An 18249-nucleotide genomic window follows, 5' to 3' on the forward strand; every position below is an offset into this window, starting at 1 on the left:
TTTGCACACATGCAGACATGCATGATGTTGTTACAGTGAAATGGAGAGGATGAGATAGCTAAATACCAGGGTGTGTCAGAAATGGTCAGTGAGAGTGGTGGCATTCAAAGATGAATGGTTCCAGGAGAGCCCTGTGTATGATTGATTTTGTGTCTTTTTAAGTACTGACTAAGGAGAAAGGAACCATTCACTTGGTGCTTAGAGGGGTCGCCAGTGGGAGGGGAAATATTCAGGAAATTGAATAAATTTGTGAAAAATTCAAACTACAAGTGACACTTCTCAGCCATCTCCTTATTACTGAAAAATAGGTTATAAGTACTGTAACAATATGAACTAAAAGTTTTCCTTTGGAAAATAGAGATTTAAGGTTATGATTAGATCTGTTGTAAGGAGAAGGCAAAACCTAATCCCACGTTAAGATTTCATATTAAGATTATGATTGAAGACTCTTCCATGTAAGCTCTTTTTCATGCTAATCTTTCATTGTTCTCTTATGATTTTGACATTTCTTGTTAGAATCCCATGAAATCTGTTTATATTAATATTAGAATTAATAATTCATGGTTCATTCCTGAAAAAGTTTCAGTGATCATAAATCTGATTCTTTCTTACAATTATTTTAATAAGTCTTTTCCTCATTTGGGAACATTTAATGACTTCATGGGGTGATTAAAGCAGAAATGATAGACAATGAGAAGGTTGCATGAAGGTTCTAGAAATAATGATATGGAAAAAGAACAGAATAAAACCACTAAGTCATGCAACACAGACAAACATATTGTCATTTTATTGCTGTTTTTGTCTTATTTGGAGAACATGCTGAGTAAAACTGAACCAAAATATTATTAATTAACTAGCCATTCCTTGGCTACAATAACCATAGTAACTATTTTTAGCCCAAAGAGTTTCTACAATCTGCCTGTAATTATGTATGGACCTGCTATTGGTAGATTGGTTAGCAAACAACGCAATGAGCTGATAAGAACAGAGAATAAAGCATTGATTTTGAGTTTGAGCTTTACAGCTAGGAGCAGCAGATGAAGGAAGCAGAGGGGCTTTAAGGTATGTCATCCCATTTATTGCATCCAAGTTACTGGAGACCTTTACTTCACTGCTGAGTACAAGTCATGCAGTAGAACTTTTATAAATTAGAACTGTTATAAATTATAAATCCATGTTTTTTAAGTCTCAGATCTTGCAGGAGACCATGAAAATGAAAAAGCTGAAATAGAATGCTATGTTTGTGGGTGGTGGGAAGAGTTTGATGACAAGGACTTTAATAATATTCTAGTTTTCAGAAAAATAACTGTCACTTGTTAGGGCTCCTAGTGGACCTGTATTCTGACAATGTTAAAGGAAACTCAGGAGAGGAACTGTTGGAGTATTGTTTCTTTATTATAAAGAAGAGGCCTTAAATATACACTTCCCAATATACAGTGTAGTTTCAGACTTTAAATATGGTATTCCCTGACAAAGTAACAATAATCATAAAAATGGCTACCAATTTAGATATCACTAGAGAAAATATGAACAGCACTATGCTATTTAGAAAAGCTTTTTAAGTAATTTAAATCATTTTAATATAATTATTTGTAATTAAGGAAAAGCACTTGTATCTAAGTATTGCCTTCACTATTGTGGGGATTGTTGGTGTTTCAGTATTGCTTTTCCTCTCCATTCATTCCTGTGGCTGTGGGATTTCCAGGAATAGGGATGCTGGTGGGGTGATAGTATATATTTGTAGGAAATGAGAGGTGATGAACTGCAACAGATTTAGTGTTATTTCACACACACACACGCACCACACAACTTTTACTAAAGTATTTTTCTTTTGAGTTATCACTAAAATCCTTGACAGTGTTTTCATATGCTAGTGCAATGCACACATGTTCCTTCACTTTCTTACTTGAGCTAAAAATAAGGTATTTCTCTGTATTTAAGGCTGTTTTATAAGGCTAAAAGTTCATAACCAAAGGTAAAAGTCAGTTGCTGCTGCCAATGTATATTGATCTGGATTCTGGAGACTAGTTTTCATTAGTTTTATTGTTGATGTGCAGTTCAACATTAATAGTACCGTGTTGTTCTGTGCGTGGGGCTGAGCAGCTGGCTCTGCAGACAGCACACCCGCCTTGGCACAGCACGCTGTGCTCCACTGTGCCTTGCAGAGAAGCGATACTGGGTACAACACAGTTTTTAAACAGCAGTTTAAGGCACTGACTCCACCTACATACTCTCCTTCATTTCAGTTGTGATTTCAGCAGCTGCCAGAGTACCTCCTGTGGTAGTTTCTTCTGCCTTGACTACCCTGCAATGTCTGTGAAATCCCATGGCTTTATAAGCATGCAATTTTCTTCCACTTGACAAATAAGTAACTTACCCTGGCTCCTATGGCTAGTCTTTGCCAAGCGTCACAAGTGTGATATGTTATTAGAGCTCATTAGTGTTTTTTGTTAACTACCTTTTTTTCACAAGCTAACATCTTCCTTTATAAAAGAGGAGGTAGTATGTGTTTATTCTAAAGAAGGAAACAAGCCTTGCAGAATCAGACAGACAAACAAACAAAAAAAATGCACACAGATTTGTTTTTAGTTTCTGGAGTTTCAGTAAAATGTAAGAAACTTCGTAGTTACTCTCAAGTGAAAACTCTTATTTGTGGGTATTTAAAAGTGGTATACAGTTGAATAAAACACATTTCTCAGTGATTTACCATGAGTGTAATAATGTGGTACTCTCTGCTGTGTGAATCATCCTGAATAGGAGATTTATTTTTAACCCCAATATTAGGGTTTTAAAACCTAAAGAATGTGTAAACATATATTAATTAAAATCAATAACGTAATTTGTAGAGTTTTCAAAGCTATTACTTTTGTTTTACTTATGTCAATGGTGTTACTCTGAGCCTAGATGGGCAAGAGGAATTTCAGTGGTCTGGAAACCACCCTGATTGCCCTGTTCTGTCTGGTGACTGTGGTGGCCATTGTCCTCATTGCACTGTTAGCATCAGGACAACCTGGAGTCAAAGTAATAAGTAAGTACTTGCCATTTGTGTTACCAGATGGAAACTCTTCATCAGGGGGCTGCTCAGCTCTGCTTGCTGAGGTGATCATGAATCCCATGCAGCTCCAGGAGCTGCCTATTGGCATCATTTAAATCATTTACATTGAGTCAGACTTTTCAAAAAACATTGACGTTCAAATGAAAAACAAAACAAAACAACAAAAAACAAGCAAACAAACAAAACAAAAAACCGGAAACATTGCTTTGCTCTTCTTTTTAAAACCAACATATTTCCTGTGGCTTTCAGTGTTACAGTTATATTCTTAATGGAGGCTTAAGGTGCTTTTGTCTGATGCTCTAATTCAAGCTGCCTCGATGAGCAGTATTTCATGCGAAGGAGCATACATAAAAGCAGTTACACACCACCATATATAAAAAAAAAAAAAATCCTTCTGATTTTAATTTGGTGTAAATTTTTTACAAGAAGCGATGCATATTGAGTTATATGACTTACCAAAAATAGCATTATTCAATATCTTAAGAAATAAATTTATCAGTGTTGCCCATATGTGCAGAAATTGAAAGTGAAGCTTTCCTATCTTTATCTGGAATGTGCAATGTTTCAAATATAAGGTAAATCACAGTAGCAATATATTAAATTCATCTGAGTCTATTTTAATGGCTAGAGTTTCCAGATAGTGTGAAATATTTAGCAGAAACACTTAATGATTTAAGAGGTAATACAGATATTCCTGATTTTTGGAAATCCTGTTAATAACCCCTTATTTTATTTTGGTAGCGGAATTTACACCAGTATGTCTGAACATACCAATAGAAGAGAGAATTGACTGCATCCCAGATCAACTAGCTACAAAGGTCTGAAAACATTATAGAAAAAATTACAAAATAGAATTTCTCACAAAAAGATTCATGTTTAATTATGAAAATTTACTTTGTCTCTACTATATTGGCAGTTTTATAACTTTTTTGTTGCTGTTTTTGTCTCTGAACATCTAAATGCTTTGTGGGGAAGCTTAACTCCTGTATAACCAATTATAGCTCTTCGTCAGAAGGTCTATTTTTTCTAGCCGCTGTGGCAGTATACTGTGAGGGGTTGAAGACCACTGCCAATAGTGGTCTTCAGTTTATCACAAAGCCAAACTGCTGGCAGTTTGGCTTTGTGATAAGCAGGAACAAAATTAGGCAAACAACATATGGTTAGAAAAATTGTTTTCAACAATATTGCCTAAGCAATTTATTTGTCTGGTAGTCAACCAGCATTTACAATAAAGCATATTTTAGAAATAGGTCAAGATGCACTTTACACAGATGAACATGATTTTTATAATGCAATGAACACTTCCAATTTCCTTTCAGAACTGATTTGAATCTCACTTTCTCTCTTTCTTGGTTGTTATCTGTCATCTGAGCAAACACAGAGTTTAGAAATGACCTTCTTGCTTAAGAATCCATGAGTTTAGTTTTCCAGTGAAAAATAGCATCTTAATTTTTTAGTCCTCTCGCATTCAGAACATTTTGATGGTGGCTGTTATAGGAAGGCTATTACTGAGGCTATTATTGTTATTTTTATAATCATTATTATTATTCAGTTTATGATGGATGTTCTTAATTTCTGATGGAATCTGATGGGTGCCTGCCATCTTTCTTTTCTTTGTGGGGTGCAGTTTATAAGAAAAGACAGAGAGTATATTATGATATGTGATACTTACATCATTCACAGCAGTATAAAAAATGATTAATCAACTGTCTCAGTCTCTCAGTGAATTCCCAATCCAATTCCAGAAAAGACAGTTGTTAATGCTACCGTCATGCCATGGTTTGTATTATGATATACAGTTCAATAAAGTCTGCAGGTTAACAGATTAGTAAAGGCTCAACTCACAGCACGTTCCTCTTCTCTTTTGGTTCCATGCCCCAGGAACAAGCACGCCATGATAGATGTCATGCAGATCACTTTAATCTTTAATTACAACCTTTGAACCAGTCACCCCACATTAAGTGCTGCACTTATCACAACAGAGGAAAATAGTTTTCCTCTGGTTGTAACTGCAAGCCTTTTTGTAAATCTGACCTTGTCTTTTGCCCTCGGTGATTAGGAATAATTAAAAATAATCAAAATACAGTTACCAGAAAAAAAATGGAAGGCCAGGTGCAGATTAGAACACAGGGGCACTTGCTCTGGAATTAGAGGTAAAATAAATGATTCCTAAATCTGCACTTTCCTTGGAGAATACTAGGCAGCAGATTTCAGAGGATTAGAGTTAAGGATCACCTTTAATCTGTGCCCTGAGCAACGCTGAAGAAAGCCTGACAGAACCCAAAGTCCCACCCCGGTGTCTCTTCATTCCTTTATAAATTTTCTCCTGCAAGAATTGTCCTGCTTTAGACTTATCCTAATACTGTAACCAGCAGAGCTTTAAATCTACAGGTATCTGCTTAGGATAGAACCCTTCTGTAGTGGTTTCCATTAGTGGTTTTCAGAATAACAAGCATCTGGGAACATTAGGCTTTCCCTAAGCTCATGTAGCAGGTTAGTGTCTGTCTTGATTTCTTTATTCACTGACGGTGTCCTAGATGAAGCTAGGATTGCAGAATAGAAAGACAGGAGTATAGAAAGCTAGTAGATATTGATTAACCAGCCACAGGATTGCTGAAGATATAAATGCTGAAAGAAAGGAGACATTTATTAACTATGTACTGCTGTGGAAAATTGTTGCAAAGTTTTATTAGACAAGGAAAAAAAAAAAAAAACAACAAAACTTTAAGCAGAGCTAGTATTGTTCAGTCTTAGATTGATCCCTCTGAAAGCTTGAAGGGAGACTGTACTGCTTGTTGTATCTTGTTTGCACAGGTTTGTTTTGATGCTCAGAAAAGAAATGTTTTAGTTCAGCACATAGCTTAAATATTCTTTTAGTCCTTGGTGCTGAGATCAGAAACCATCTCATTGAGTACTCCACCATAAAACATCTCCCTGTATCCAGGATTTGAAGAAAGCTTTGACTTTCTTTCTGATTTTATTGCATTGGTTTCTATTATGCTGTTTATAGCTCAAAGGCTGTGATCTTTATTTATATTAATGATAACTTTTATATCAGCCTCAACAGTATCTTTGTTTGAACTCTGTTCCTTCCCCTGTGCCAGGTGTAACCAATCTATTACTTCTGAATTTGCTTCCTTATGCAGCAAGTTTGGCGTGCCACAAAATACAGAAATGTAGTTTACACATCTGTTAGAATAAGATCTAGCTAGAAGGCCATCACTGCACTGTAAAATAACTGCAGAAGATATTCAAATGGGTGTTCATGAGAAGTAGCTGGGAAAAAGAAAAGTGTATTTATGAAGTTGGAGAAGGAGATGCTTGAACTACCAGGCTTCAGGTTAATCTGTTGTTCAAGCTATTCTGTGTTGCAGGGGGTACCCACAGGTCTAGAAAGGGATAAGAAAATTCAGGTAGTAACTCTGTTGCTGTGTGTTTAGGATATTTCCCCTAACTACAACGGAAATTAGGTAAATAAAGCTTCTTTTCTTTGAAGAACAAAGCTGCAATCTCTGCAGTTGTGGAAGGGATGGGTGCTTCTCATTTACTTTGAAATATTTCATAACCTGGGAAGTAGGGAACTCTCATGGTGGGAGTTGAGAAGGTGGAAAATGAGCATGGTGTTTTACACAGATTTAGAAAGTGCATTGATTTGTGGATCATGGGGAAGAAATCGAGTCACTGTATCTCTCTTCCAACCATGCTTTTGTTTAAAAACTAATGAAAATGACAGCATGCATGTTTTCTAATGTCAAAAGTCCATGACAGAGAGACAGACATTTATCTCTGTGGTGTATCTAGGTTTACCTTGAGTGGTTTTGTGGAGATTACTGTGCTCAGTGCAATCACTACGGAATAAATGCATAACAATGTCTCAGGCCAGTGAATCTGTGAGCTGTGATTTCTTTAACACTTGTATTATTTCTGCACTGAACCTGGCTTATTTTTCTCTATTCAGAGACTGTATTTGACCTGTGCTGACTAAATTGTGCTCTATAACCCAAAAAAGAGTGGCACATGCACCAGCAGCAATAGTGATTTTCACACATCTCCACCTATATCATGCTGCAGAATATTTTAAGTAAATATGGCATAAAAAATATAAAAAAAATATTTGAGCACAAACAGCTTCTGCTAGCACACAAGTGGAGACAGAGGTCTTGAAGACCTACATGTTGGATTTGGGTGCCTGAGATCACTCATGGACATGGCCCTTTGCCCTCAGTGGAGCTTCTTTTATCACTGCTGCACTTCGCCCCAAGTAATTTGTTGTTGTTCTAACATGAGAAAATGTGTGAATACTTATAGTAATCTATTACTCAGATGTTATCTTCAAACATAAAACTCATGCAGGCAATCTGTGAATAAGTTAATTTATAACAGCAAAGCAAAGGTATTCTAGTTTATTGGAATGCTGAGAGATAGTGTAAAGGTTGATGCCACTACACTGAAATACATGCTTTGAACAATAGGTTTAATTGCTCAGTCATTTTATTTTTATTTTTATTTTTATTTTTATTTTTATTTTTATTTTTATTTTTATTTTTATTTTTATTTTTATTTTTATTTTTATTTTTATTTTTATTTTAAGTTGATTTATCTCAATATAACGTTCCGCAGAAGCAATCTTTACATTTCTATAATTGGAGAATTATGTTAAAATATTTATTCTGTACCTGATTATCAATGGTGCATACGTGGTGCATTTTTTTTTTCCAACCAGATGTTTACTAGACCATAAATTTTATTGAGTTTCCAGTGTCTGTTGGTTTGTCTATACCACATCTGTCACAGCTCAAAGCTTTCAGTAGTTTTTTACAGGTTCTTTTGTCTGTGGTTATTCTGGTTTTAAGAAAAAATAATGTCTAATAAGCCTGTTTCTACTCTGAATACAGAAGAAAAAATGTTTGTTCTGTTCCATTCAAATTGACAATAGATTTTCAGAGAAAATAATAGATTTTCAGTTGGTCTGATTGCACATGTTACTAAGGTTTCTGGTGTTTGGGGCCAAATATGCTTCATGTGCGTTTTAACTGTTTTAGTATAGAAAGATTTATTTGTGTAAAATCAATTAATTTGTGCCCTTTGTGTCCTTGAATCAGAGCATCTGCACCTCTCGTGGCTGCTGCTGGAATCCCCAGAATTATACCAGTGTGCCCTGGTGTTTTTTCCCTAGTAACCATGGGTACAAAGTGGATGGGTCTGTAAGATCAACTAAGACAGGTAAACTGTGATCAGAGTTCCCTGGTTTTATGCACTTGTGGATATCTGATTTCACACAATAATGTTGCAACATGTTTTTTCTCAAGGATTTGAGGCCACATTAACAAGGCTGCCATCACCTTCCCTCTTTGGAAATGATATCAACACTGTCCTCCTCACAGGAGAGTATCAGACATCAAATCGCTTCCGGTTCAAGGTTAATCTTTTTCATATGCTGTTTTAAGGTTTATGTTTTGTGCAAGATTTTAGGCTGGCTGTTATTGTGCAGTAAGTTTAGGAAGGCTGATTTAATCCCTCTGATGTACCCTCATGACTTACTGAGAAGAGCTCAGCTTTGCCTTTCTTTGTCCTCTCTGCTGTTACAATGCATAGGGTTAGCATTGTAAAAGCAGAGAGGACAAAGATTTTGGGGCCAGATGTATTTATTTCCTTTTTATATACGGCCTGGCCATATCTCTCAATATCTTTGTCAGACATCTTTAGGTCTTCCAAAGCTTTCTGTTCTTCATGGAAAATTCATCAGTTTGTGTAGTGAATGTGGGGTATTGATGGGATCTGGGGTCAAGCAGGGCTCCTGTGGGAGACCTTTCTCTTGTGGTGGGTTTCCCTGGAAACCAGGGAAAAACAGGGTCAAGTATAGTAGGGAAACAGTTGAAAATGTATAATGAAAGGGGGAAGAGAATAATGAAAGAGGATGGAGGAGACTGGGACAGGGGTGGGAATATGCTAAATCAGAGCCATGTGTTAATGCTGGAAAGTGTTTAAATTAGACATTAGTTTTTAAAGGCCTTACACTATTATTATTTAAATATGTGCAGATTACTGATCCTAATACAAAAAGATTTGAAGTTCCCCATGAGCATGTGAGACCTTTCAGTGGATCTGCCGCCTCCAATTTAAACTACAAAGTGGAAGTGAAGAATAATCCGTTTGGTATTGTGGTGACCAGAGCGAGCAATGGAAAGGTTCTGTAAGTAACACTGGTATTTTTTTCTGGGTAACACCGATGTCACTGGTTTTCTCTGAAAGTTCATGTTGCCATATAAGTAAGGTATTCCCCAGATGTCGTGTGTAAAGTGCCCTCTTGGAGATGTAGTCTACTTCTGTTCTTTTGACGAATGGATGTTGTGCAAGGGCTCTTGTGAGGATTTTTGAAATAAATACTGTAATATGGAGAGATCTGTCATAAAGGTTTTAGGTTTGGCTACCTGTTCTCTTTCCACCAGTACTAGGGAAATCTTTACAGCTATTTTGTTCCATCAACACAGGGAATCACTACTATCTGAAGACAAGACCTTCTCAGTTCTTCAAATGACATGTGAATACTCTTCATTGCATCTTTTATCTTAGTTGTTGCAATCGTGCTGAATCTTTGAATCACCAAAACCAGGTTGCTCTTTAGACCTATGGCACAAGAGTAGCTGTTGCAAGACGGTGATAAGTTGGTCATGTAATTCTGTAAAATATTTGATGTATTTATATATTGAAAGTTTTCATTCCATTTGTTTCCTAAGAATAAACAAACTTAGCTCTGAACTAACCGCATGGCTCAAAGAATGATTACCTGTCAGAGTTCTAAGATAGTTAAATTATCAGTGCTTCAAGTTTAATTAATTAGCAATTAGTTTTATGCTATTATCAGTATTGCTTTCTTATATAGAATCCTCTATAATGATTAATTTGCAATTCTATGGAGCACAAAAGACGGACATGGTATTCACTAGTCCGTGACTGATTAAGCAGGTATATGAAGGGAAATAAGCATTCTGGTTCAAAAGAACCATGTTGAAATATGGACATTTTTCTATATCCTCCCCTCTCCTTCCTCCCCCCTCCCCCCCCCTTTCTCTCCCCCCCCTTTTTTTTTCTTTAAAGATAGACAATTCAACCACTTTTATGAAATTTAATAAATTATAATGATGCTTGAGTCCAAGTTGATGAGTATCTCAAAGTAAGCCAGTGTTAGTATGAGCTAAGAGCAGTCCCTCAGATGTAAATCCTTGATAAGGTGCGTGCTTTTCCCTAACACTTAAACAAGCAACCAAAAGAGAAAGATTTTTTGGAAAGGAAAGAGTGAGGATCATTGTCATTGGAAATCACTACAAAAATCCTGGTCATCCAAATAATTATAAAGCCTACTAGCCTGCATTATCATTTGTTACATTAGAGCAGCCTCCCCCCCCCTCCCCCCCGCCCCCCCGCAAAGATTTAGAGCTCAAATGAACCAATTACAATCATTATTTGCAAGACAATGTGAATGACTGCTATAGCTTCACTGGAAATACAGACAGACTTTCTCTCCCCAGAGTATTAGGTTCAGTAGAAAGCAAGCAGTTGGGCAAAATGGTGCTTATAGTCATTAAAAATGGACAGAAATATATCACATGAAGTCTTGACCTATCAAGGCTCTGTCAAACATAAATATTTTTAACTTTGTAAAAGAGAAATGGTAACATGGGAAATTAAAATTATAGCAAGCCTGAATTCCCCCTTTTCTGTCATTTGTTTGTGCAATGTTTGTAACTGATAGTAGGCTGTATATTTACTTTATAGGTTTTAATGGTAATTTAATATTTTTAAATTAAAATATTTTAATAGATTTTAATGATAGTAATATACTTATTCATGGTGATAAATACAGTGTATGAATACATCTGAAGTGATAAAGTCCCTGAAAATCAATGCAGTTGTGTTTGCATAAAGCTGAGAAAAAGTTGTCCTTTGACTCCTTCTTCATATGAATATCATGATTGTTAAATGGCACAGATATCACATGAAAATATAACTTTTAAAAATTTGTAATTAAAACTAGAGTGTGTAGGTTCAAGCATATTACTTTGAAACTGTGTATGATGTTAAAACGTATTGATATACTTTGCTTCCTCAAAGTAAGTAATTTTCTCTGCTTTTGGTGAAAATCTGTATTTCTGCATATCCCTGTAAACTCATGTTTTAATGAAGCTGAAGATAACCTTCAGATCTCAGGATCAGCTTCTTTCCAATTACTTTGTGATTTAAATCTAGGTTAACTCGTCATTGTTACAATTAAAAAAAATGATGAAAAGGTAAAGCTACTTCTGGGTAGGGGTCAATTTCCATCCATTTGCCAGGTGTAAATATTCAGAGTCTTAGAACAATAAAAGAAGAAAATGACTAAGTTTAAGATCAATATTAATGAAATTCAATCTTTCAATTGATTAAAGGACTATTGTCTGACAGTAGGAATTGCTTTTTACTGTAGTAAAATGCCTTGCATTTTATTCCTTTCTGATTCAACAGATTTCCTCAGTTTCCTGAGCCCCTCTGTAGAAAAAAGGAATAAATTTAGCTTAAGACTTTAAAGCTCTCCTAATCTTCATTTGGGATAAGAATTGTTTCTAATGAAAGGTATTGGTGAAAGATACAAAATTAAATTAACAGAAGAAACTTTATTAATGAAATTGACTTTTACTGAGCAGATTCACAATTCAGTGCAAAAGATGCAGGGTGGAAAGCTTTGGTGGAAGACGTGATGGTGAATGTATGTCCAAAAACAGATGGGACACTTGTATGAGAAGTTTCTATAGATCAGTTGGTACTGCTCTTCTCATCCTGTGTGCAAGGACATCTCTGTCTGCTGCAGCTGCACATTGTCCCCCTCCATGTGTGTCCCCTTCGGGCCTCTGGATGCCTATCCATCTCTAGCTAAAAGGAGTAGAAACAATTATTCTATCAATTCTTGGTGAAATCTCTCTCTTTTTTTTTTTTTGTGTTAATTGTTTCACCAGGTTTAATACTAGCATAGGACCACTGCAGTATGCTGACCAGTTTTTGCAGCTATCAATCAAGCTACCTAGCAGCAACATTTATGGGGTGGGAGAGCATGTACATAAACAGTACCGACATGATGTCAACTGGAAAACCTGGCCCATGTTCAGCAGGGATATTGGCCCCTCTGGAGTAAGGACTTATTTCATTTTTCTCTATTCTTTGCAAATTAATTCTGGAATCCAAAACTGTTATGCAGTAGACATTATATATATATGTGCATATTTTATTACATATATAATATCTATATATTTATATTATATATTATATAAATATATATACACATATATTCATATTTATATAAAAATATATTTCATATTATATATATTTTACATTATATATTATTTTATTTTATATATAAGTATATTTTTATATAAATATACATTTATATAAAAATTTATATATTATAAATAAAATATATATTTATAATATATTTATAAATATATATAATACATATTTATAATATATAAAATATTTATAATATTATATAGATATGAGTCTTCAGTTTCTACTGATAAGCAAAATAAACAACAATAATTATAACAAAATAAATAACAATATGTCTTAATGCCTTGCTTTGTGCAGAGTTTGGTGTATATGACACATGCTGTTTCAGTTAACAACATTGTAGTTTGGCAAATGATGGCAAAGTTCTCTTTAACGGCTGTCTCCTTATGAGATAAAATAAGTCTGTCAGCAGTTACTTGTGTCTGTAGTTTTTTTCCAAAATGATTTCCAGGGCACCCATATTTTTGATAATTACAGAAGAATCTTACATCTGCACTGAGACTTCTCTAGGCTTTGATCCAAGTTCTTCTTAACACTGGTGTGCACAGGCACATGGTGTTGGTCTGTCAGTTCCTCCCTGCAGTGATTTGTTCACAGAGTTATAATGATTTTGTGTGGGTTAAACTCAGGTGAGATGTTGATTCAAACAACAGTAGTCATTTTCTGCTTGTGGTAAACAATCAAATCTTATTGCTATACTCATTAATATATTTTGCTTTGACTAGGGAAATATTTGCTAAAGCTTGTAAGCAGTCAGTTTAGCTAATACTATGAAAAAACAAAACATTCAAAGCCCTATGGAATCAACACATGGACATTGTGCAGATAGAAATCAATACAGAGCATGAGTGAAGGAATTTTTGTTAATGTGAATATTTTTGTGTGTTTTTTATTGATGTTCCTCAAGTAATTTATAACTCACCTGTGAGCCTACGACAGACACTGTTCGTCAGTGTTACCTCAGTATAAGAAAGCAACAATCCATATGATTTGTTTTCAGAGAGCACTTCAGTGTTTTGCTGAAACTTAAGCTATACTAACAGAAGCTAGAGGGAGAGACCACTATTTGTAATTAGTTAATAATTTGGAATTAGGAACTCAGGGTTCAGGACCAAAATCTAAATTAGGTCAGATTTGTCTCACTATAAAAAAGCTCTACTGTAGAAATCTTCCCATGTATTTCCTATCACTACTACACATTCAGCTTATAAACTGCCTGTTGTTAATGATGAGTACTTGAAAGTTTGAAGATAGTTCTTATCCAAATGGCTCTATTGAGCGTACGCTGATTAAGTTAAACTTAACAGTGAGCAAAATCAAGTTAGGGTAATTTCACATTGCTCAGGTTCTGTTCCTCTTTCATCATGTGTTCTGAGTTTTCAGCTGCAGGGGTGAAACACAGCTATGACAACAGCTGTGATCTTTTTTATTTTATTTTTTTGTTGTTGTTGCTAGTAATAATGGAAAAAACAACAGAATGGAAATAAGATGCTCTCTTATATTTACATACATTAAATGTAAAAAATGGTTGTCTTGAAGGATTCATAGTATCATACATGAGAGGTAAAATCTTGTACCACCTGTCAAGTTATATTGTTACTCAATGTGCACATATGCTACACAGAAATAGTACTGCAATGTATACAGACTTGCCCAAAGTTCTATCATATCTGCTTGTTTATGTTACCTCTGTATTTCAGGAAAGCTTAGTTGTAATTGAAAACATTCTCATAAAGGAGAAAAATGCCAGGCAATAGAAAATAAAACTTCAGGAAAAGTGTTGTGATTTTTCTTTCTGTTGTTTGCTATATTTTAAACAGTTTCAAGTTCTACATGTAATATTTTGAAATATGTCCAAAACAGTGTTACAGTGTTATTAGATTTTAACTCCTCTTTTATTATTATTTATTTATTTATTTATTTTCTCCTTGAAGTCAATGCATAACTTGTATGGAGTTCAAACTTTCTTCTTGTGTTTGGAAGACAGCTCTGGAGCCTCTTTTGGTGTTTTCCTGATGAACAGCAATGCCATGGGTAAGAAAACTTTCTCTGTAACTCTAAGTATTGCAACCAAGTATCTCTTTAAGTGATATGCAGGATTGAGATCAAAACTGCGTTAATGTAAATATCCCTTTTAAAATCCTATTGCATAAAATCCTAATGAGTGTTGTCTCCAATTATCTGATGATAGTCATTGTAAGCATTTAGTAGTTTAGCAAATATGCAGTGTTAGCAGTGAGTGGCTCAAAGTTACATGCAGGCTCTGTTGGACACCCGAGTGTCAGAAACCTCTCTGAAACCTTGCACAGCTCTGAGCAGATGTGCAGGACAGCAGAATCAGAGCATAAACTTGGAGTGAGCATGACTTGAAAGTAAACAACACCCTTTTGTATTTGAAATAAACATGCATGCATGCATACTTTAAGAAAACTATTCATTTCTCTTGAGTCTGGACAGTTGTACTGAGAAGTTAAAGAGAAAAGGTCATGCCATTGGATTTTTTTCTGATTATTTTCTCTTTGTGGGATATAAAGAAATGCAAACATGAGCATCTAAAAGAGTCTTCTAAATACATTTCCCTTTCACTACCAGTTCATGTAATGGTTTTGAGTTCCTTAGGTATTTCTGTTCTGTGTTTCTGTTGTTCTTATTGTTGTTTTGTGTTTTTATTACTATCATTATTAAATAATCAATTAAATAATAATAATAATAATAATAATAATAATAATAATAATAATAATAATAATAATAATAATAATAATAATAGTAATAATAATAATAATTTTATTTGTCCTTAAAGTAAATTTTCTTGTCTTCAATATTAGTATGACAAACTTATTTATATTTAGCTGGAATTCAGAATTGGGTTTGTACGTTCTTCTCTGGCAGAATTTGCAGTGCAGCCTGCACCAGCAGTGACCTATAGAACCATTGGTGGCATCCTTGATTTCTATATCCTCTTGGGGAACACTCCAGAGCAAGTAGTCCAGGAGTACCTGCAGGTACCTTTATATAGAGAGACTACACAGCGAACAGATCCTTAAAAGTTTTTGTTGTGTTGTATTATTTTATTTTATATTTTATTTTATTTTATTTTATTTTATTTTATTTTATTTTATTTTATTTTATTTTATTTTATTTTATTTTATTTTATTTTATTTTATTTTATTCCCTTCTTTATGTCTTTGCTATGTTATCTATTATAAAAATATGATTCACTATGTTTATTATGAACAGATTATGAAAATATGATTCACTATGTATTTATCTAAGAATAACTGTTATTATGTTGCTAATGTGACTGCTGCCCTTAGTAATAGCCAGCTGGGGTTAAACTGGGTTGTAGATGTTCTTAGCTGGCCTGTTACAGCCAGCTTAAACCAGAGCACTACTTTTGCTGGAGATACTGTTGCAGAGAGGATGTATCTGAGGCACAAGAAGTCTGTAGCTGCTAGATTGATTAGTCTGTACACCCTGACTGATCTCCACAGTGAGATAGAGGTGGTCTACACAGAACAATTTATGCTTCTGTGCTGAGGCTTACCCTTGCTATAAGGACAAATTCTTGCTCATATGGCAGCATTATAGGGTTGATATTATGCTTGCTGATACGTCATGACCTTCTGGTCATTAGATATCACAGACATAATTTATTGTGATCTGATCAGGTTTCAGTGACACCTTAAAGAACAGACAAGTGACAATGAACCCAACTTTATTGTCACAATATATTTGCCTTTCTTAAAAGAAAACATATATGTATATATATATATATATATATATGTATGTATGCACACAAAAATGGTTGAAGGCAGATAAATACATATCTATTTCGGAGTGCACTGCTTATCTTCACACTCAAGCTTAGTGTATATTATTCAAATGGTTTGGGGCACTGAGGTGACACACACAATGTCTGCTAATGGGGCCACTAATCATTTTACTCTCAACTTGCAGCTTGTGGGACTGCCATTGTTGCCCTCCTACTGGAGCCTGGGCTTCCAGCTCAGCCGCTGGAATTACGGGTCCTTGGATGAAGTGAAGAAAGTTGTGGAGAGGAACCGTCTGATTGACCTCCCTTATGTAAGTTCAGGGTTTGAGGAAGGCAACAACCTATCAAGGCAGAGTCCTGTGGGAGAAATTACCCAGAGATTATGACTGTGGTGTTCTACTGCGAGTTCATTTCACATAAATTCAGATTGGTAAATTTCTAATAAAATACCAAACATAGACTTCTGGTGTCAAAAGTTTTTATGTTTTTTAATGGCAGAGTCATTATCATAATGGGACACCAGGGGAGGCTTAATTACAATAAGTTTTATCTGTCCGCTTTATTGTAATATCTTTTCAGTTATATTTTCAAACTACCCCTACTTATTTTTTAGTGTTAGCTAGAGCACTGAAATATTTTTTCAATGTACTGTGGACAGCTATGGAACCAGAGATTATTTTTAGTTGATAAGTAAATGTAAGTAACAAATAAATTTTAATGAGATTCCAGATTATAGTAGCCTGATGGTGTACAAAAGATGAATACACCTTATTTTTAAGCTAGGAGTTGAGGAAGAAATGTTTGGATTTAAAGGATAGGTCTAGAAGTCAGGCAATTGCAAAGAAATATTCACCCATCCAGGGGATAGTAGAAAGGATGCCATTACACATTCATTTGAATTCTGATAATGTGAAATACAGTTTCTTTAAGGCACAAAAGATGTGTCAGTACAATACATTTGGAGTATAAGTGTGAGATGAGATGCACATATTGCAGATGGTCCTGACTGCATATTTTCTGACAGGCTTCAGTAAAGTCCCAAAAGTAAATTCACTTCAGGATGAACAGGAATTGTCATAAGAAATTAAATTGTAAATATGTATATATATATATATATATATAAAAAAAAAAAAAAAAAAGTCTTTACATGTTACTTCACATATTTAAACTGAAATTTCTTATCTTTCAGGATGCTCAGATCACTGATATTGACTACATGGAGAACAAGAAAGATTTTACATATGACAAAGTGCTGTTTAAAGATCTCCCTTATTTTGCATCTTATCTGCATGGCTTTGGAAAAAAATATATTATCATATTGGTAAGAATTTAAGTATTTCTTTTTGCCTTGTAAATACTATCATTATAACTATATATCATCATATTTTGCATGTTTTTATGCAATTATTACAATTCCTGCTTAACATTCCACTATAAGTCATGGAGTGTATCTTGTTTTCTTATTATTGTATTGTATTTTATTTTATTTTTTTAACTGTTTTAGGATCCTGCTATTAGCACAGCAAATCTATCTGGCAATATTGAATATAAAACCTACACCAGGGGACAGTCTAAACAAGTCTGGGTTAATCAATCAGATGGAATAACACCATTAATTGGAGAGGTAAACATATTTTTATAAATTTTTAAACATGGTCAGTTTGGCTTAATTTGGTCAGAGGGTTCATTTTAAACTCTCTTCTTCCAGTGAAATTACCAGCCAGTGAGAACCAAGTTTATAAGATCCTACTTAGAATATGGTACATTTCAACCCTTCTTGATTAATTTTTATACATTTTTTTTTTACATTATGTGTGTCTAATTTTGGTACAATCCTGTTTTATATTATACAGCTTTTAGGGAAAAATAAAAGTACATACCCTTTATAGTAGGGGAAAAAAAGCACTTAGCCCTGCCAACCCACTGAAAATTTATGCAAGAAAAATGATATTGTAATATGCCACTGCTTCATTTGATTTTATCAGGCATATCACAATGAGAAGAACAAAACAGATTATTTATATCTATCTATCTATCTATCTATCTGTATGTATGTATGTATGTGTATATATATATATAATTATGGACTTCAGTTAATGTAAAT

At 34.5% G+C, this 18249-nt stretch overlaps 1 protein-coding gene across 1 annotated transcript in view; it reads left to right on the plus strand.

The window, feature by feature from the left end:
- The first annotated feature begins 1033 nt into the window (after positions 1-1033).
- Positions 1034-18249, plus strand: part of SI (sucrase-isomaltase) — a 51352-nt gene continuing 34136 nt past the window's right edge. Inside the window, exons 1-12 of the mRNA XM_032193507.1 lie at positions 1034-1062; positions 2905-3028; positions 3797-3873; positions 8158-8278; positions 8365-8474; positions 9097-9248; positions 12046-12217; positions 14308-14407; positions 15263-15375; positions 16331-16456; positions 17335-17466; positions 17650-17769. Of these exons, the coding sequence (XP_032049398.1) occupies positions 2905-3028; positions 3797-3873; positions 8158-8278; positions 8365-8474; positions 9097-9248; positions 12046-12217; positions 14308-14407; positions 15263-15375; positions 16331-16456; positions 17335-17466; positions 17650-17769 (1347 nt within the window). The 5' untranslated portion in view covers positions 1034-1062. The remainder of the gene's footprint in view (positions 1063-2904; positions 3029-3796; positions 3874-8157; positions 8279-8364; positions 8475-9096; positions 9249-12045; positions 12218-14307; positions 14408-15262; positions 15376-16330; positions 16457-17334; positions 17467-17649; positions 17770-18249) is intronic.

This window comes from Aythya fuligula, chromosome 9 (assembly GCF_009819795.1).
Source record: "Aythya fuligula isolate bAytFul2 chromosome 9, bAytFul2.pri, whole genome shotgun sequence".
Taxonomy (NCBI): Eukaryota; Metazoa; Chordata; class Aves; order Anseriformes; family Anatidae; genus Aythya; species Aythya fuligula.